Here is a 20,916-nt window from a genome sequence, read left to right on the forward strand (position 1 = left end):
TAGAAAATGAATCAGAACCCCCAAACATTATGTATTTTTTTAGCAGACACCCTAGGGAATAAAATGGCGGTCATTGCAACTTTTTTTCTCGCACGGTATTTGCGCAAAAATTTTTCAAACACCTTTTTTGGGGAAAAAAAGGGGTTTCATGAATTAAAAAATAACAAAACAGTAAAGTTAGCCCAATTTTTTTGTATAATGTGAAAGATGATGTTACGCCGAGTAAATAGATACCTAACATGTCACGCTTTAAAATTGCGCACACTTAAGGAATGGCGCCAAACTTCGGTACTTAAAAATCTCCATAGGCGACGCTTTGAACTTTTTTACAGGTTACTATTTTTGAGTTAGGCCCCGTACACACGACAGAGGAACTCGACGTGCTTGGCACGTCGAGTTCCTCGTCGAGTTTTGGGATGAAGCCGCCGAGGAGCTCGGCGGGCCGGCTTCTCCCATAGAAGAACGAGGACAACAAGAAAATAGAGAACATGTTCTCTATTTTCTCGTCGAGTTCCTCGGCGGCTCCATCGAGCCAAAACTGTACAGACGACAGAGTTTCTCGGCAGAATCCGGGTTTTGACCGAGTTTCTCGGTGAATTCTGCCGAGAAACTCTGTCGTGTGTACGAGGCCTCACAGAGGAGTGCTAGAATTGTTGCACGCGCTCTAACGCACGCAACGATACCTCACATGTGGGGTTTGAATGGCGTTTACATATGTGGGCGGGACTTGCATGCATGTTCGCTATTGCGCGCAAGCTACCGGGGATAGGGGCGTTTTAAAAAAAATATGTTTTCATTTTATTTTCATTGACTTATTTTTTTTTATTTTTACACTTTTTTTTTTTATCACTTTTATTCCTATTACAAGGAATGTAAACATCCCTTGTAATAGGAATCAGTGTGACAGGTCCTCTTTATGGAGAGATGTGGGGTCAATAAGACCCCACATCTCTCCTCCTCTCCTCCAACATTCACCGATCTCACACCGACAGCCGTGATTGCGGCTTTGTTTACTTCCGGGTTCCCGGGCGTGACGTCATAACGTCGCGCCCGGGCGTTCCGACGGTCATAGAGATGACCGGTGACCATCTGGCACGGGAGAGCCACAGGGAAGCACCGGATGGCGGCGGGAGACGTCTCCCCCCGCTGCCTATAAGAACGATCAAGCGGTGGAACTGCCGCTTTGATCGTTCTTATTGTGCACAGAATCGCCGGCTGAAGACGGTGATATCTGAATGATACCTGTAGCTGCTGGCATCTTTCAGATATCACCGCACAAAGTCAAGGCCGTAGTTTGACGTTCGGCGGTTGTAAAGTGGTTAATCAACTTGGGTAAAACCAGTATGTCATATTTTCAGCATGCAATTATTGCCAGCAGCTATATCCACTATCAATAATCACTGTGTTCTACAAGCAGGGGCTTAATTAAAGTTTAATGTCATCATTTTGCCATGCGTACCCATGATTTGTAGGTTCATCCCTGGCACCAGTGCTTATGATTTCAACTCACTTTGTGGCTGACTGCAAAAAACATTAAATCAATACAACCACCTATTACTCAGGCGTTTACTAATGATATGTGTAACCAGGTGCTGGACTACAGAAACATGGTGAAGGAAACATTTCTCCCTTTACAACTTTGACTTTCTACTGAGATATTAATCTCAAGCTGTAACATTTTGCCAGCAGGTAAAGAGCTAAAGCCAAGCAAGCCTATAGACTTCTATGAAGAGCGCTGAGAATACTAAAAGTTATAGTTTGAGATGGCAGATATATTATGGGAACCATAGACTCTTTGGACTACAGATCTCAATAGACTCTGTGTAGTAGGAGATAGGATTTGTATTTAACATCCAGAAAATCTCTCTCTTAGTGCCAAGGATAGAGACAGAGAGGGCACCTCTGTCTGAGAATTCACCTGCCAGTGGGCATGCGAACTTGAGACTGAGGATACCTGGGGGAAGCGCAGCACCACCTATTCACCCTCTGCTTCTCACTGCTGATCACCAGAGGCTTTCAGGGAGAGACTGAGGGAAACCCCCTTTTTCCAACGATTGACCACAGGAGCATGCGCTGAGAGGGCTGCTCATTATTGACACTTCTAGAAGAGACTGAGCCACTGAGAGCAGGACACCAAGTGCATCCAACCCATACCACATCTATGCCCATCCTATACCACACTTCTACCAAGCCTATACTGTAGTTATTCCAAATTGTCACTGCATGTGTCCCACATCTATAGTGCACCTGTACCAGGGCCAATCCTAGGGTCACAGACGCCTGGGTGCAGAAATATTTTTGGTGCCCCTACATGGGCGTGGTCATCTTAGGCACGAAGCGCCCCCCAGCGACGTCACTGCATTGCTAGTCTCTCTCCACACAGAGACAGCCGCTGCTTCCTTCTCCTCCTCTGACAGGAGGATGGAGGGGGGACGGGCTTGAGCAGGAAACACAGTGGCAGCGGCGGTGACCGGCGGAGAGAGCCACCTCTGGCCATGGACAAGGAGAGGAGGAGGGAGGAGAGCACTCTGGTGCTTTAGTGCCCCCACCTTTGCGGCGCCTGGGTGCACTGCACCCCACGCACCTGCCTAGGATCAGCTCTGACCTGAACCACACCTATACTACATCTTTACTGCATAATAACTGCATGCTGGTTTACTAAAAATGTTGCTGTGGGCACCATCATTTCTTATAGGGCCCCAAACAATAGCTGGCAGAAAAACAACACAAAGTTTGGCAGTGTAGTCTTCTGCATTTGATAAATAAAGTTTTATTACTGCCCACTGTTCTTTAGGTGTCCTTGCTACTGTTTATGCTGATCCGGATGCCAAATGTCATCTTATGCCTAGTCCTTATTACTAATCACTCTGTATGCAAAAATGTGTTATTGCTTTTGTTAATCTATTTGGGCTGCATTTGATGGGTTCTTCATTAAAAAGGTCGGCTTTACATGGGAAGGAAAAAGGGGATGGAATCAAGGGGAGGTGTCATGAATATGCATCATGTCTGTCTGCCTACCTGATCTCCATGTGTTCATTAGAGGCAGATCCTGTTCTGGTTTCCCTTCTTATCACTTCCTCTTCCTGTATGGCTCCACCCTAGTCCATCCCAGGAAGCCTATATTAACCTTTGCTCTACAGGTCTGCAGTGCTGTTCAACAGTGTTCCAATGCTCAGTTCCTGTCTGCAGTGTATTGCTAGTTCCTGGTTGCAGAGTGCTACGATCATCTTCCGTGTACCGTTTTGGCTTGTCCCCGACTTCCCTGTCTGCCTGTGCCCCTGACTATTTGCATGTTCCACGGTTATCCTTGTCTGCCTGTTGCCCTGACCTCGGCCTGTCCATCACCACTGTTTGTTCTGCTGGCTGCTTCCTCCTTCTCCCTGCGGAGTGTGACCTGAGGAATCCCGGGAACGCGACCTGGACCCAGTTGCGGCCAAGACCATCCCTACCACCAAGGGCTCTGGTGAATACAAAACTGGGTCTTAGACTCCGCGCCCTGGGTGATCTTGGGTCACGCTTCCTCCCTGCCAGCAGTAGTCGGCTATAGGGTTCACTTCCCTGCGGTGCATCCCTGACCCCTACAGGGTGCACTTGTCACCTGGCCACAGGTGACCTGACAGTTTGAACAGCCATGAACCCGGCCGACGTGCCGCTTCCTGCAGATGACCCATTACAGGGCGTTGTTCACAGACTCGAGACGCATGAAGCTAATCAGGCTCAGGTGATGCGTTTCCTTCAGGATCTGGCTTCCCGCTTTGATCAGCTTCAGACCTCGTTGGGAGCCCCGAATCTACAACCCTAAGTACAACCAGCGGCAGCGGCTGCGCCCGTCGCACCAGTCACAGAGTCGCATTCACTGAAGCTACCACCTCCAGTCCGTTTTTCTGGAGACTCCAAGGCCTGCAGGGGGTTTCTTAGCCAGTGCACCATCCATTTTGAACTACAGCCTCAAAACTTCTTGTCTGATCGGGCAAAGGTAGCCTATATTATTTCCCTCCTTTCCGGTGAAGCTTTAGCCTGGGCTGCCCCTATGTGGGAGAGGAATGATCCGGTAGTTTCCAGCCTGTTCAACTTCCTAAAGCTCTTTCGGAACATCTTTGAAGAGCCGGCTCGGGCCTCTTCAGCAGCCAGTGCTCTGCTACGTCTCCGCCAAGAATCTCGTTCAGTGGGTCAATATGCTCTTCAGTTCCGTATACTCTCAGCTGAATTGAGCTGGAACAATGAGGCCCTGGTCGCTACCTTTTTACATGGCCTCTCTGACCGAGTGAAGGACGAATTAGCGGGAAGAACCATCCCCGTCGGTCTGGACGATGTCATCTCCCTGTGCAATCAGATCGATATTCGTTTTCAGGAGAGGTCCATTGAGAAAAGACACCAGCACTCCCTAGGTCGTAGTCAGTCTGTGCTTCCCTCACTTCGTCCCGTAGACCACCCCCTGCCTGCTGAGGAACCTATGCAGTTGGGCCGGACCAGACTAACACCCGAAGAACGTGCTAGACGCAGAACTCTGGGCTTGTGCCTCTATTGTGGAGGCAAGGGCCATCTTCGTGCCTCCTGCCCGCTTCGCCCGGGAAACGCTCTGGTCTAATACATTTAGAAGGTGGAGTATTGGACCCAGAAACATCACCTTCCCGTCTGCTCCTTCCGGTGTCCCTTCATGTAGGCACTTCTCCCCTATCGATCTCTGCATATCTGGATTCCGGGGCTGCCGGCAACTTTATGGACTGGAGAACTGCTTCTTCTATGAAGCTTACCCTTTCACCCCTCACTACGCCGCTGGTAGTCTCGGCAATTGATGGCACTATTCTCCCAGGGGGTCCTATTCGCTTCCAGACACTACCCATTAGGATGTCGATAGGGATTCTCCACCAGGAGTGGATATCCTTTCTCATCCTACCTAAAGCCTCCACTCCCATTGTATTGGGCCTTCCTTGGCTACAGCTCCACTCTCCCCATGTGGACTGGGCTTCTGGGCAGATTCTGGCTTGGGGTCCTTCATGTTTCTCGTCATGTCTTTCCAAGGTGACTCCTAAGGGGGAACTTCCGGTTGCTACCACATCAGTATCTTCGGATCTTCCCACTGCTTACAGCGATTACCGGGATGTGTTCTGTAAGAAATCAGCCGAGGTGCTTCCTCCCCACAGATCTTTTGACTGTGCCATTGACCTTGTTCCTGGAGCAATTCTGCCCAGGGGTCGCACATACCCTTTGTCCATCCCAGAGACCCAGGCCATGTCTGAGTATGTCGCAGAAAACCTTGACAGAGGTTTCATTCGGAAATCGTCATCGCCTGCAGGAGCAGGGTTCTTTTTTGTTGCCAAGAAGGATGGTACCTTGAGACCCTGTATTGATTATCGAGGATTAAACGCTGTTACTATTAAGAATCGTTACCCCTTACCCTTGATATCTGAATTGTTCGATAGGTTGAGGGGTGCCTCCATTTTCACTAAGTTGGATCTCAGGGGGGCGTACAACCTCATTCGAATACGAGAAGGCGATGAGTGGAAGACTGCGTTTAACACTCGAGACGGCCATTATGAGTATCTGGTCATGCCTTTCGGGTTATGTAATGCCCCAGCCGTGTTTCAAAACTTTGTCAACGAAATCTTCAGGGACCTGCTGTACCAGTTTGTTGTCATCTATCTGGATGACATTCTAATCTTTTCGGAAAATCTGCATGTCCACAGGAACCATGTTCGCACTGTACTCCAGCGCCTCAGAGAGAATAATCTCTATGCCAAACTGGAGAAATGCTCCTTTGAATGTTCTGAGGTCCTGTTTCTAGGATGCTTTGTTTCAAGCTTGGGCCTTCGTATGGATCCTGGGAAGGTCTTAGCCATTACCAATTGGCCTCTTCCTGCTAGCCTCAAGGCCACACAGCGCTTTCTTGGTTTCACAAATTATTATAGGCAGTTCATCAGGAATTATTCTTCCATTGCCGCGCCTATTATCGCTTTGACCAAGAAGGGTGCTAATGCCAAAGACTGGCCTCCCGAAGCTGTCTCTGCGTTTCACGATCTGAAACAGGCCTTCGTCTCTGGACCTCTTTTGAGGAGACCAATTCCTGAGGAGGCATTCTTTATTGAAGTGGACGCTTCTTCTGTGGGAGTGGGAGCGGTGCTTCTTCAACTTTTTGAGAAGAGACGTCAACCATGTGCGTTCTTTTCCAAAAAAAATTCTCAGGCAGAGAGAAATTATGCCATCGGTGACCGGGAACTTCTCGCAATTAAATTGGCGCTAGAAGAGTGGCGTCATCTTTTGGAGGGTTCTCCTCACTCCATAACGATCTTCACCGATCACAAGAATCTACAGTACTTACAGAATGCTAAACGTCTGAATCCCAGACAGGCCAGGTGGAGTCTCTTCTTTTCCCGTTTCAGTTTCACGATTACATACAAACCTGGTTCCTGCAACGGTCGGGCTGATGCGCTTTCTAGATCCTTTGACACCTTGGACGAAGATCTCACTCTTGAACCTGAGCCGATCATTCCAACTTCATGCATTGTTGCCCATTCTACCACCCTGGACTCAAAAATTCCTCCTGGTAAGACCTTTGTCCCCACTGAGCTAAGAGCCAAGATCCTTCGTTGGGGACATGATTCCAAGGTGGCGGGCCATGCTGGTTTCCTCCGGTCCTTCCTACTCATTAGTCGTCACTATTGGTGGCCAAATCTCCGCTCAGAGGTTAAAGACTATGTCAAGGCTTGTCATGTCTGTGCTCAGTTCAAATCCTCCACACAAGCTCCTGCTGGTCTCCTCATGCCCTTGCCCATTCCCAAGGAGCCCTGGGCTCACATTGCCATGGATTTTATCACCGATCTTCCACTGTCTGACGGTAATACGGTCATTTGGGTGGTAGTCGATCGGTTCTCCAAAATGGCACATTTTGTTCCCCTTCCTGGTCTGCCTTCTGCTCCTGCTTTGGTCCCCATTTTTGTTCGAGAGATTTTCCGTCTTCATGGGGTTCCTTCTCATATTGTTTCGGACAGGGGTGTTCAATTCACGTCTCGTTTTTGGAGAGCCTTTTGCAAATCCCTCAATATTGCCTTGGATTTTTCCTCTTCTTACCATCCTCAATCCAATGGGCAGACGGAGAGGGTTAATCAGGAGTTAGAGGTTTTTCTTCGTACCTTAGTCTCCGCTCATCATGACGATTGGTCCTATCTACTTCCATGGGCGGAATTTTCCCATAACAATCATGTGAATACCAGTTCGCAGAGAACACCCTTTTTCTCAGTTTATGGAAGACATCCTCAACTTCCACTTCCCATGACCTGTTCTCTGGATATCCCAGCTTTGGCTTCAGCTCAAGAGTCATTCAATTCCATCTGGAGCGACGTCCATGATTCCCTCCGGGCAGCTGCCGACAAATTCAAAGGCTTTGCTGACCGCCGCAGGCGTAAACCGCCTTCTCTTCAACCAGGGGACAAAGTCTGGCTCTCCACCAGAAACATCAAGCTCCGAGTTCCTTCTCTGAAGTTTGCTCCAAGATTCATTGGTCCATACACCATAATGGCTAAGCTGAATCCAGTTTGTTTCAAGCTTCAGATTCCCAAAAACCTCAAAATCTCTAACTCCTTCCATGTTTCCCTTCTGAAGCCTTTAGTCCTTAATAGGTTCTCTCGTCCTCTCCCCACCACGGCACCAGTCTCTGAGGAGAATCAGGAATATGAGGTCAGTCAAGTACTGGATTCCCGACTCTGTAGAGGCGCTCTTCAGTACCTTGTTCATTGGAAAGGCTTTGGTCCTGAGGAGAGGTCTTGGGTTCCTGCATCAGAGGTCTTTGCACCTCGTCTATTGAAGAATTTTCATCTGAAGTTTCCCTCTAAACCCGGACCCAGGCAGGGAAGGGGGAGGCCTCGTAAGAGGGAGGGTACTGTCATGAATATGCATCATGTCTGTCTGCCTACCTGATCTCCATGTGTTCATTAGAGGCAGATCCTGTTCTGGTTTCCCTTCTTATCACTTCCTCTTCCTGTATGGCTCCACCCTAGTCCATCCCAGGAAGCCTATATTAACCTTTGCTCTACAGGTCTGCAGTGCTGTTCAACAGTGTTCCAATGCTCAGTTCCTGTCTGCAGTGTATTGCTAGTTCCTGGTTGCAGAGTGCTACGATCATCTTCCGTGTACCGTTTTGGCTTGTCCCCGACTTCCCTGTCTGCCTGTGCCCCTGACTATTTGCATGTTCCACGGTTATCCTTGTCTGCCTGTTGCCCTGACCTCGGCCTGTCCATCACCACTGTTTGTTCTGCTGGCTGCTTCCTCCTTCTCCCTGCGGAGTGTGACCTGAGGAATCCCGGGAACGCGACCTGGACCCAGTTGCGGCCAAGACCATCCCTACCACCAAGGGCTCTGGTGAATACAAAACTGGGTCTTAGACTCCGCGCCCTGGGTGATCTTGGGTCACGCTTCCTCCCTGCCAGCAGTAGTCGGCTATAGGGTTCACTTCCCTGCGGTGCATCCCTGACCCCTACAGGGTGCACTTGTCACCTGGCCACAGGTGACCTGACAGGAGGGGGGTCAGCAAATTGAGGTTTCCCTAGGCTTCAAAAATCCTTGCAACAGCCCTGGACATAACCTCTAGGACCCTGTTTGAAAATAGATAGATGCTTGTGCGGACCTGAGTCACGGGAGCGATCTCTGAGCTCTATGCCCTCTTCAACAATAAACAGACTAAGCTTTCATATGAAACAGCATGGGAATCAGATCTAGGCGAGACTATAGAGGAGGAGGTTTGGGGGAAGTGGTCCACCATGATGCACAAGGGAATACTCAATACTTCTCTGGTGGAGGGGAATTACAAGGTGCTGTCCAGGGGGTACCTAGTTCCGGCGAGGCTGGCGAGATTGTACCCCAGCACTTCACCCCTTTGTTTCAGAGCATGCGGGCAAGAGGGTACCATGTTCCATATCTGGTGGTCCTGTCCCAAGGTGCAGTGCTTTTAGATCAGAATATTTACCCTGATCTATACAGTGACAGGACTAAATCTACCTATAAATCCTAACACTAGCGCTGTTTGCGGATCTGCTGGACGAGACTCCTTGACATCTCCGAACTCTCATCTTCTTTATTTTTTCAGCAGCTAAAATTACAATAGCACAAGCATGGAAGACCCCAGTGGTCAGTCTTGCACTAGTAAAGCATAAACTTTCTTGGATCATGGTCAATGAAAAATTGTCCAGCATCCTTAAAGACAGACAGGCCAGATTTCATAGGGTGTTGTCCCCCTGGATTAAGTACCTCCAAGCCCCATAATCTCTAGAACTGGATAGTGGGGGGCCTAGGCCGAGGGAAATTACTCCTGCTTTAGATTCCTGACCTTTACTCTTCTCCTTTTTCTTTTCTTCCCTTCCTCCCCCCTCCTCTTCTTTATTTTATTATAATACATTTTACTCTATTTTATTTATATTCTCTTATTTCCCCTCCTCTTTTTTCTTTTTATGTTCAATGATTTACCTTATGCATACAAATGGAGAGTCCTGGAGCCTCTCTCTTCTTGACACCAATGTGGGAGCAATGTAAAATAACTCTAAATACCTAACCACCTTTGGTGATAAGGGCCCCCGATCTTGAGCTATGTTAAAGGCGCTACAACTTGATTTAACGTTTCCAAGAAGTTATAATTACTCTGCTCAGGCCTGAGCAGGCAGTAGCCTAACTCAACTGTAATTATCGTTATAATTGTTTTTACATTAGTCATATGGATTAGACACTTGGTCACCTTTTGAGAGTGCATGGATTTTTCTGTACTGGTATACTATTTGTATCCTAAGAAAATGTATTAAAACTTTTGAATACAAATCTATTGCAAACAAAAGACACTGGCTAGAGTTAAAGGGGTTGTAAAGCTACAATTTTTTTTTTTCAGAAATAGCTTCCTTTACCTTAGTGCAGTCCACTCCTCCTTCACTTACTTCATCCTTCGATTTTGCTTTAAAATGTCCTTATTTCTTCTGAGAAATCCTCACTTCCTGTTCTTCTGGCTGTAACTCCACACAGTAATGCAAGGCTTTCTCCCTGGTGTGGAGTGTCATGCTCGCCCCCTCTCTTGGACTACACGAGAGTCAGGACACTCTCTATGTTGCAGATAGAGAAAGGAGCCGTGTGTTAGAGGGTGTCCTGACTCTCCTGTAGTCCAAGGGAGGGGCAAGCACGACACTCAACACCAGGGAGAAAGCCTTGCATTACTGTGTGGAGTTACAGACAGAAGAACAGGAAGTGAGGATTTCTCAGAAGAAATAAGGACATTTAAAGGCAAAATGGAAGGATGAGGTACTGTAAGTGAAGGAGGACTGCACTAAGGTAAAGGAAGCTATTTAGGGAAAAAAATTGTACCTTTACAACCCCTTTTTTAAGCTTTAAATATTTAACTTTTTAGTGAGCAAGCCCTTTGTGGCAATATACGGTATACTAAACATTTTTTAGATATACAATATATCATTAAAAAAAATTTTTTTTATTTTTCAGCTTGCTGAGAAATATGGTTCAGTGTACAGTCTACAGATGGGACCTGAGAAGATGGTTATATTGTGTGGCTATAAGACGGTGAAAGATGCGTTGGTCAACTACGCTGAGGAGTTTTCTGGAAGACCACGTCTGCCAGTTGTTATAGAGACAAACAAGGGACACGGTATTTATACATTATTTAATCTGATCTTTTTATGACCAGTTTAGCATTCAGAGAACTATAGCATATACATAATGGCCATGTGAACAAATTTTAGGGCAGTTTTTTAAAAGGTCAATCACTTCACTAGATGTAAACAATTAACACAGCAGTGGATTTAGAAGGCAGGAAATCCAACTTAACATGAGAATAGCTCTGTAAATGATGCTGTATTATAACATAGTAATTCTTAATAAGAGGATCTGTCATGCACTTCAAACATCTGCAAAATACAACATTTCCACTACTTAAAGTAGAAGAATGCATCATTTATTCCATTTTGGACACGTTTTTTTCACAATAAAAACAGTGGATGCCCACCCCCCTGTTCGGTTCGCACCAGAACCTGCGAACACACCAAATGTTCGTGTTAACTTTAGAACCCTGTTAAAGTCTATGCGACTCGAACATTTGAAATCTGAAGTGCTAATTTTAAAGGCTAATAGGGGACATGTATCAATGCAAAAAAAAGTTTTAAAAACTGACGTTTTTTCGGGAGCAGTGAATTTAATAATGCTTAAAGTGCAACAATAAAAGTTAAATATTCCTTTAAATTTCGTACCTAGGGGGGTGTAAAGTAAGCAGGTGAAATAGCGCATGTTTCCCGTACTTAGAACTGTCTCTGCACAAAGTGTCATTTCTGAAAGAAAAAAAGTAATTTAAAACCAGACTCGTGGCTATAATGAATTGTCGGCTCTGGCAATTCAGAGTGAATTCATTCATAAAAAAAAAAGCGTGGGGGTCCCTCAAAATTCAATTACCAGGCCCTTCAGGTCTGGTATGGATATTAAGGGTAATCCCGCCGTCAATTTAAAAAAAAAATTACGTGGTGTGTGTGGATTTTAAGGTGAACTCCACCCCAATTTTTTTTTTTAAATGGCGTGGAGTTCCACCAAAAATCCACACCAGACCCCTTATCCGAGCAGGTTAACCTGGCCGGCTGCAGAAAAGAGGGGGGGGGGCAGAGTGCGGCCCCCCCTCTCCTGAACCATACCAGGCCACATGCCCTCAACATTGGGAGGACAAAGGGCCTCATCCCTACAACCCTGGCCGGTGGTTGTGGGGGTCTGCGGGCGGGGGGCTTATCAGAATCTCGAAGACCCCTTTAACAAAGGGGACCCCCAGATCCTGCCCCCCCTATGTGAATTGGTAATGGGGTACACCGTGCCCCTACCATTTCACAAAGGAAGTGTAAATAGTTGTAAAAAACACACACACACCGTAGAAAAAAAGTCCTTTATTAATAAAAATAAATAAAAAATCCAGCGGTGGTAATCCACTCTCGGTCCGGCTCCCCGCTCCAACGTTGTCTGTATCCAGCGACAGGTGATCTCCTCTCCGGTCCAGCAATGAGAAGCTCGTCTGGGATCCAGAGCGCAGCATCGCCGGCCGTTTCTCTCCACCGGAGACAGCCTGGCGAATGACGCTGCTGAAGCTGTGACATTTCTTATTTTGGTGAGGCGGGGCCACCCGTCACGTGACCCCACCCCCTCTGACGCAAGGGGAAAGCCTGGGCTTCCCCAGTGACGTAGCAGAGGGTGCGTCAGAGGGGGACGGGGTCACGTGACGGATGGCCCCGCCTCATCTATATAAGAAATGTCACAGCTTCAGCAGCGTCATTCGCCGGGCTGTCTCTGGTGGAGACAGGCGGCCGGCGATGCTGCGTTTTGGATCCCGGACGATCTTCTCATCGCTGGACCAGAGAGGAGATCACCCGTCGCTGGATACAGACAACGTTGGAGCGGGGAGCCGGACCGAGAGTGGATTACCACCGTTAGATTTTTTTTTTCTTATTAATAAAGGACTTTTTTCTATGGTGTGTGTGTTTTTTACAACTATTTACACTTCCTTTGTGAAATGGTAGGGGTATAATGTACCCCATTACCAATTCACATGGGGGGGCAGGATCTGGGGGTCCCCTTGGTTAAAGGGGTCTTCCAGATTCTGATAAGCCCCCCGCCCGCAGACCCCCACAGCCACCGGCCAGGGTTGTGGGGATGAAGCCCTTCTCCCCATCAACATGGGGACATCCGTTTTTAAAACTTTTTTTGCATTGATACATGTCCCCTGGGGCAGGACCCAGGTCCCCAACACTTTTTAGGACAATAACTTGCATATTAGCCTTTAAAATTAGCACTTTAGATTCCTCCCATAGACTTTAACAGGGCGTTCCGCGGCTTTTTGAATTTGCCGCGAACACCCCAAATTGTTCGTTGTTCGCCGAACAGGCAATGTTCGAGTCGAACATGAGTTCGACTCGAACTCGAAGCTCATCCCTAGTGGAGAACTGTGCAGGACATGTTACCAATGCTACAGCACAATGGTATAGTAAAAAAGTCTACATTTATTCAGTTTATATCTGTTTTATTTTATTTTTTCATCAGGTCTTATATTTTCCAATGGTAATAACTGGAAAGCCATGAGACGATTTACTCTTTCTACACTGCGAGATTTTGGGATGGGGAAGAGAACAATAGAAGATAAGATCACTGAAGAGTGCCAAAAGTTGATAACAGTTTTTAAAGCCTACAAAGGTCAGTAGTAATACATTGTGTTTGATAGTTCTAAGTTTACAGTTATCCTGTTCTGATTTACTTTGCATTTCTTTACACAGCAGGTCCTGCTAAAGCAGGCCATAGACAATGCGATTTTCTTTCCTGCAACCACGGTTTGTTCTCCCGGGAGAAGAGGGGGGGACGCAGGGAGCCGTCTCTACCAGGAGAACACAGTGATTATTGCTAGCTATAGCCACTGGCAATAAATGCATGTAAAAATCAAACATACTGGTTGTACCCAAGTCAATTAATCTCAGCTGAACCGGCTGAGTTGCATATATGTTTTAGTGCATATATGTGAACAGCAATACATTTTAATGTAAAAGGCAACATTTGACAATAACACTTATCCTATATGTTTTGAAGTCCTCTGTACTCACCATCTATATAGATTCTTATATTAGACATGTGCATTCGTTGTCGTCCGAATGCATTTTCGTCCGAATTTCAGGGATTTTTGAGTTCGCTGTAACAAACGATAATGAACGTGCAGAATCCAAAATCCGAAAGATCCGACATAAAAAATGCTTTATTTTCGTTTCGTTGCGACAAAAGTTTGATACAGATAGAAGATTCGACACGACGGTGACAAAAGTGATCTGTGTCTATCGAACCTGCGGTTGAATGTGCCTAACCTTGCTCAATTAGTCCAAGATTATTCGACATAAAGAGAAAAGATTCGACATTATAGAGACATGAAGATTCGACTAAGCAGCTAAAAACATACGTTCGCCATGAGCGGACATTTATGGTCAAGTGCTCCGCCCATAGGCTATAGAAAAATTCTAATGTTGGTTGACTAGTAATAATAATTAATAAATATAAAATAAATATGTAGCGCTCCCTTACTTTCAGCATGGGCACTACGCCTAAATTTAGTAGTGGAGAAGGGAGAGTTACCTTGCTCCCGTTCAGTGTTTGTTTAAATTTGGGACGTCTGTCGTTCTGGAAATGTCCACTGGGTCAGTCTGCAGTCAGGGAGTGCAATGCCACTCCTGGCCGGCAGCTGGCGCCAGAAAGGTTCTAGCGGAACAGATCTTCTCCCAGCAGCCAATTAGAGGATGTTTTCACTCACAGGGCATGCTGGGGGAGGGTATATCTTGGACAGAGGTCATGTGTTGAGGATCTCTTTGCGGGGTCCCCGTTCCAGGGGCGGTGCCCACCTTCAGGGTACGCGCATCCATGGACCCCGCCGGCGTGGCCCACCTGGCCAGAGCTGAACTTTGCAGGGAACCTCATCCTGATGAGAGAAGGGACCTTAGTGTTCTGCTGGGTTCCAAGGCCCATTGACAGAATCCCAGTCTGGGATCGGGTGTCCGGACCACTGACAGGTATGCTTGCTGTCATCCGGGGACTGTTTACAGAAAAGTCTACTGGGAGGATTCTCTTTCTTTACTCACCCAAGTCCTCTATTGAAACTGGCCTGTGGCAGAGGCCCTAGAGACAGGTCTGTGTGAGAGACCTGTTCCTCCCAATATTATCCAGAGTGACGCTCCGGCTGCCAGGCCTATCATAGGGGTCTGTCCGGGGGCACTTCACCCACTCCGAGCAGAGTGGCGACGTGTTACAAAATTGGTTCGATGCAGAGCAGCGTATTGCTCAGTTCTATATCCAGGCCTGATACCGCATGGTTCTCTTTTCTTCCTTCATCAACTTTGACCTTCCCAAATTGTGTTGATGTTGGCCGTGTTTGGCCTGGGCAATAAAGCATTGAAAACTCTTTATTGGATGTCTGGACCTCCACTCACTGTTGCTTATTCTCACAGTTACACCCCTAGACACTGCCAGGGTAACTTAGCAGGCCGATCCCAAATCAACCATAATTAAAATTAAATAAATAAAAACTGATTTTGGGAGTAACTAAATTAATAAATTTTTCGGACAAAAACCAAACTCTGAAACAAAATATTTCAGGGTGCACATATATGTATCCAGCAGACATGCCATACTATACCAATTTTCTCAGATTCTTCAGGCTTCTCACACACTCATATATTCAGTGTTTTCCATTGTCCCCTTTCATTGACAATGTTCCCATTTCCTTGGGGAGATCACTCCCTTCTGAAGTCATATCTAAACTCTTTACTAGAATCTTGTTTTTAGGTGGTGTCTAGTTTCTGAAAACAAGCAGTCACAGGTTGTCATCTCTCTTTCAAGTCCTAACGTATACACCCTAGACAATCTCCTTTACAATGGCTCTTTAATGATGATTGAATAACTTGAAATTCATATATGAGACCTGCTGTTGCCGCGTACACACGGTCGTTTTTTGTGATGAAATAAAAAAAAAATGTCATTTAAAATGATCGTGTGTGGGCTTCACATCGTTTTTTGTCTTCTAAAAAACGACCAAAAAAAAATTCGAACATGCTTAGATTTTTTATGTCGTTTTTCAAAATGTCGTTTTTTGTGTCATAAAAAATGACCGTGTGTGGGCTAAAACGACGTTTATAACAACGTTTTTAAACCCGCGCATGCTCAGAAGCAAGTTATGACGCAAGCTTGAATGGAACAGAGTGCCGTTGTACGTGTTGTACGTAACCGCGCTTTGCAAGAGCATTTTCAGAAAACGATGGTGTGTGGGCAACGTCGTTTTTAAAAATGAGGTTTGAAAAACTTCGTTTTTTTTCCATGATAAAAAACGAAGTTTTTTTACAAGATAAAAAACAAAGTTTTTTTACAAGACAAAAAACAACCGTGTGTACGTGGCATGTGAGTTTGAATTATAATCCTTTATGTCATTACCTTTCAGCAGGGAAGCGAAGCAGGCTATAGCATTTCTACATAAAATGATCTATTTTAGTAATTATTCCTTGTTGGATGTAACAAAAACCCAAGAGGCACCGTATATATTATCATAAAACCCATACATCTTACTAGAAGAGTGGCATACGTTTTGTTTAAAATATGCATGGTCTAGTAAAAAAAAATAGGCAGCTCACAGGACCATCCCCAGTCTAATGAAAAAGCCAAACCATTGGCAGTTCCTATTGTCACCTTCAGCTCTTCTGCAAACATCTACTTGGTTGGCAGAAGTGTGCTGCATTCCACTTAGAGACATCCGCCAATCAGTGGCAGATCGAAGTATTTTTCCAGAACCCTCCAGAGATATCCTGCCTTTCCAAAACAGAAATCAGTAAACTCTTTATCCCTTTAAACTTTTTAGATTTATTTTTTGACCCGTATTGCTTAGAATTATGTTTATTATTAAACTATGTTTTTTTTTATTAATATCTCTGGTTATGTTCCAGGAAAACCATTTGAAAACACCATGATCATGAATGCTGCTGTGGCCAATATCATTGTGTCCATATTGCTTGGTCATCGCTTTGACTATGATGATCCAAAACTTCTGAGGCTTTTGACAATAATCAATGATAATATCAGAATTGTCGGCTCCCCAATGGTTTTGGTAAGGTCATTTTTACAGCAACATTTTAACATATTTTGGTTCACCTTTCCTTGTAAGGTGGCCCAAAGTACATAAAGCACACATGTCCAGGTGTCTTCTTGTTAGCGCAGTTTCTTTTCAAAATACCATGGGATTCACAAATTCCAGCACGATATCAGGCAATTATCAGCCATATAGCTTTCGGGCCAATTTTCCTCTTGCACTTCAATACTGTTAGGCCTCGTACACACGGCCAAGTTTCTCGGCAAAAACCAGCAAGAAGCTTGCTGGGTTGTTTTTTTTGCAGAGGAAACCGGTCGTGTGTACACTTTTCAACAAGGAAACCGCCGAGGATCTCGTTGGGCCAAAAAGAGAACATGTTCTCTATTTCCTTGACGGCAATGGGAAAATTTGGCTCGCTGAGATCCTCGGCGTCTTCACAAGGAACTCGACGAGCAAAACGATGTGTTTTGCCCGTCGAGTTTCTCAGCCATGTGTACGAGGCCTTATACATGGACTCCAAGATGCTGATATAAAGTCAAATTTGGGTATTTACACTTTAACAAAAGACATAGACCTCATAATTTTACAATTTGTGTTTATTCTATTGATAATTTATGGTTATTTATAATTATTATGGAATCTAACTGTTTTTCTTAATTTAGTTGTACAATGCATTTCCAAATCTGGTCCGTTGGTTGCCCGGGAGTCACAGACAAGTCAATCCAAACGTAGTGGAAATGCACACTTTTATCAGAGAAACCTTCACTAATCAGAGGGATCAACTGGATGTCAACGATCAGAGAAATTTAATTGATGTCTTCCTTGTCAAACAAAAGGAGGTATATGTTATTTTATATACAACCTATTTGCAGGCTCAGCTGGTAGCGGCAGCAGTAAACCATGCACAAGTTTGGGATATCCAGGAACAGTCCAAGCACATTTGTCCTGCACTTTTATTTAGCTAGGCAGCAAACAAACACATGTCAGTGTAGTAGGACTTAGTACTGCAGATCCAAAGCATAAAACAATCAAAACATCTGTTTGTTCGAGTCACTAAACTAAATGTAGTAAATGGTTGCTACTAGTTACTGTCACCCACGATGTCACCCTGCTGCCAGACCTCCATATATCACTCTCAGAGACAATGAACAGTCATTTGCTTTTGTTTTGTTTTTGTTTATTTGGGGGATATAACTTGGTTGGGGAAAGGGGGTATGGGATGCCCATAGAACAGATCACTTCGCCATCATTGTTGAATAATTGAAGACTTAATAGCACTGAATAAGTGATGGACTCCAACATTTACAGTCACTCCTCTGCACCAACTACTGCAGACTGTTACTCCTTCTCTGCACCAATTCCTGCAGACTGTTACTCCCAGGGCTCCTCTCCTCCTGCACAAACTTCTCTGTAACATGTTAGCATCTCCACCCCATCATCTCTACACTGCACTTGGGACCACTCTGAATAATCCCAGGTAGTTATTTGGATTGCTGAACGCTGATAGGCCAGGGGCCTGCAGTGCCCCTTCTTGGCGGCATAGTAGTTTAGCAGCTTTAGTTAGTTGGTGGACTACTGATCCCAGCTAGCCCGATTTGCAAATCCTGTGCCACATCGATTTGACACAAAACCCCACAGTCTCTCCTCTGGCCTTGCACCCAGCTCCCCTGGGATGCCTCCTCCAGCTATCCACTGTGCCTTACTCACTGACCTTTTCCTGCCCTGAGTTCTTGGTGAAGAATCTACCCGGACATGCGTACCGACTGCTTCTCCAGCTCTTCTATTCTGGGACACCTCCTCCATGACCGTGTAAGGATGAGGCTCCCTCCCAGCTCCCAAACTCCTCCGTCGAGGCAAACCCCCCCCCCCCCCCCAGGCGGGGATGGGCCTCTTGCTGCAGTCCTGCAGTCTAAAACTCCATTCTTCACTTAAAGCAGCCGACAAATCCCCTCCAGTGGGCTGGACCTGAGCTTAAGAAGGAGGCCTGCCCCCTGCCAATTCCATTTGGGGATTGGTTAGGGCTCCTACCATGAGCTCCCTGTCACCCCAATTTCTAGCCCTACCCCTCTTCCAGAACATTCTCCCTGAAAGCAGGGGAGGAGCCCAAGAACTGAAAGACAGGTGATCACACCCACTGCTACACTAACCACTCCCTGCCCCCCAGATCAAAAACAAACAGGCATAGCATGCAACATAGGCCTGCCTAAATTTATCAGCCTGGCAGCTATCACAAAAATCCTCACCTCTAACACATACCTATGGTAGAGGGCGCTACATAAATATAGTTCAGTTCTTGACTAACAAGGTGCCTTCTAATGAGTTCTGAGTTCCCCAGAACAAACTAGCAGTACGTGCATGTTCTTAGTGTACTGCCAGAAGTCAGTTTTCTACTCCAGCAGTGTGTAGGTGGGGCCAGTTATTCGGATGTGGAAGAAAGTAATACACAGACCAAGTATGGTGGCACAATCATTAATTGGTTGAATGAAGGCAACACAAAACACAAGAAGAACAGCAGTACGGTACTTGGCTTAACAGTTCCCAAGACTATGGTAACTCTGTCGATACAGGTGCAATAGTTCTTAGCAAAGTTAAAGGCACTTTGTGGTAGTCCCAACACTGAGAGTATCATTCTATTAGGCTTATGATACTGGAGCAGTATTTGTGGGGAGGAGTGGCTGTAGGAAGTGTAGCAGCATTTTAAATGGCTGATCTCCGACACTGAGTGATATTCTGGAGTCCCAGAATAGTGGAACTGTGAGCGATGTCCGTAGTATGCCCCTCCTCATCCCTAACCTTTCCCTAGGGCCAAATGGGCTGCCCCCTATTCAGTGTGGATCCTATCCCTGCTCTACCCACTTCACAAATGCTCGTTAACTGCAGCAGTGCATTGGTATTTATTAGCGTTGTCAATATAAAAGATGACAGCTGGGATCATCCAGTATTGCAGCTTCCAATCGGACTACTACTCAACTGGTGACCCCTTTGGAGGCTGCAAAGGAACAATGTTCCTCTCATTTTCCATTCCCTCTGTAGAGCAGACAGCAATGCAGCACCACCTAGAGAAAGGACTGTAAACTGCACCTGCCTACAAGTGGGCTGTTGGGCCGCGTACACACGATAGGATAGCCAGAGGACAACGGTCTGAAGGACTGTTTTCATCGGTCAAAACCAATCGTGTGTGGGCCCCATAGGTTATTTAACCTTTGGTTAAAAAAATAGGAACTTGCTTTAAAATTTAACCGATGGACGCCTAACCGATAGGTCAAAACCGATCGTTAGTATGCAAAAGCATCGGTTAAACCTACGCATGCTCAGAATCAAGTCGACGCATGCTTGGAAGCATTGAACTTCGTTTTTTCAGCACATCGTTGTGTTTTACGTCACCGCGTTCTGACACGATCGGGTTTTTTAACCGATGGTGTGTAGGCGCGATGGACCATCAGTCCTTTGGACCGTTCTCATCGGATGGACTGGTCGTGTGTACGAGGCTTTACAGCAAAGGGAGGAAGAGTCCCCTGATCCTTGGTCAGCTCACATATAAAAAGGCCCATGCACAGCTGAGAATTTATTAATGAGGTCTGATTAACAGGTAAGATGTGGACCTATTAAGGCTTTATTGCACCCAAAGCTTTACAAAGCCTCCGGACTCCAAGACCCAGGCCAAGACTGGTGAGAAAACAAACAGGCACAAATCCTGGAGTCCCTTGTAATGTGTACCTGAGAAACCTAGCTGACACACATACATCATTCACAACCCTGCTACACAGTACATCACAAATTCTCAGTCCGCAAAGTAGTGTTTTAAGTGATTTTACATCTTTTAAGAAAAAAAGCTTGAAATGTTAATTGTGCCTAAGCAGTACACTAAAATAGTTATCTTTTGTTCTGAAATGTTACTGAAAAATATCAGTGAACTTTCTGTGCTCTAAGCCTCATTGCAGTATATGTGCAGTGTGAGATCATCTAAGGTATTGCTATCTCTGACTGCTAGTCTTACAAGATATAGTGGAAATTGCTGATTTTAGTTATGTGCCGTTCACTGTTCTTCTTGCTGTAGAGAAAGCTGTAGAAAGCATCTCCCTGCTCCTGTTTCATCCTCATAACTAGTCCTTTTCTCTCAGTTGTCTTTTTAGGTGACATCTTTCACAATTCAGGTCCTCTTAAAAACAAAATCCTTTTATACATTGTTACAATATACCAAGTCAGTTTAGGACCAACAAACAAAAAAATGTTGTGTGAGAGGTAATCCTAGCAGGGAGGCGGGGCTTAAAGTGGTTGTAAATGCTCAAGGTTTTTTTTAC

At 45.7% G+C, this 20,916-nt stretch overlaps 2 protein-coding genes across 4 annotated transcripts in view; both read left to right on the forward strand.

Annotated features, from left to right (window-relative positions):
- The window catches only part of LOC120936227 (cytochrome P450 2K1-like), a 51,581-nt gene that overhangs the window by 13,894 nt on the left and 16,771 nt on the right, over positions 1-20,916 (forward strand). For all 3 annotated transcript variants that reach the window (XM_040348425.1, XM_040348427.1, XM_040348426.1), the window contains exons 3-6: positions 10,468-10,630; positions 13,051-13,200; positions 16,473-16,633; positions 17,278-17,454. In XM_040348425.1, coding sequence (XP_040204359.1) covers positions 10,468-10,630; positions 13,051-13,200; positions 16,473-16,633; positions 17,278-17,454 — 651 coding nt within the window. The remainder of the gene's footprint in view (positions 1-10,467; positions 10,631-13,050; positions 13,201-16,472; positions 16,634-17,277; positions 17,455-20,916) is intronic.
- The window catches only part of LOC120936226 (cytochrome P450 2K1-like), a 139,604-nt gene that overhangs the window by 2,652 nt on the left and 116,036 nt on the right, over positions 1-20,916 (forward strand). The gene's annotated exons all lie outside the window — the stretch shown is intronic.

Source organism: Rana temporaria, chromosome 4, assembly GCF_905171775.1.
Source record: "Rana temporaria chromosome 4, aRanTem1.1, whole genome shotgun sequence".
Lineage (NCBI taxonomy): Eukaryota > Metazoa > Chordata > Amphibia > Anura > Ranidae > Rana > Rana temporaria.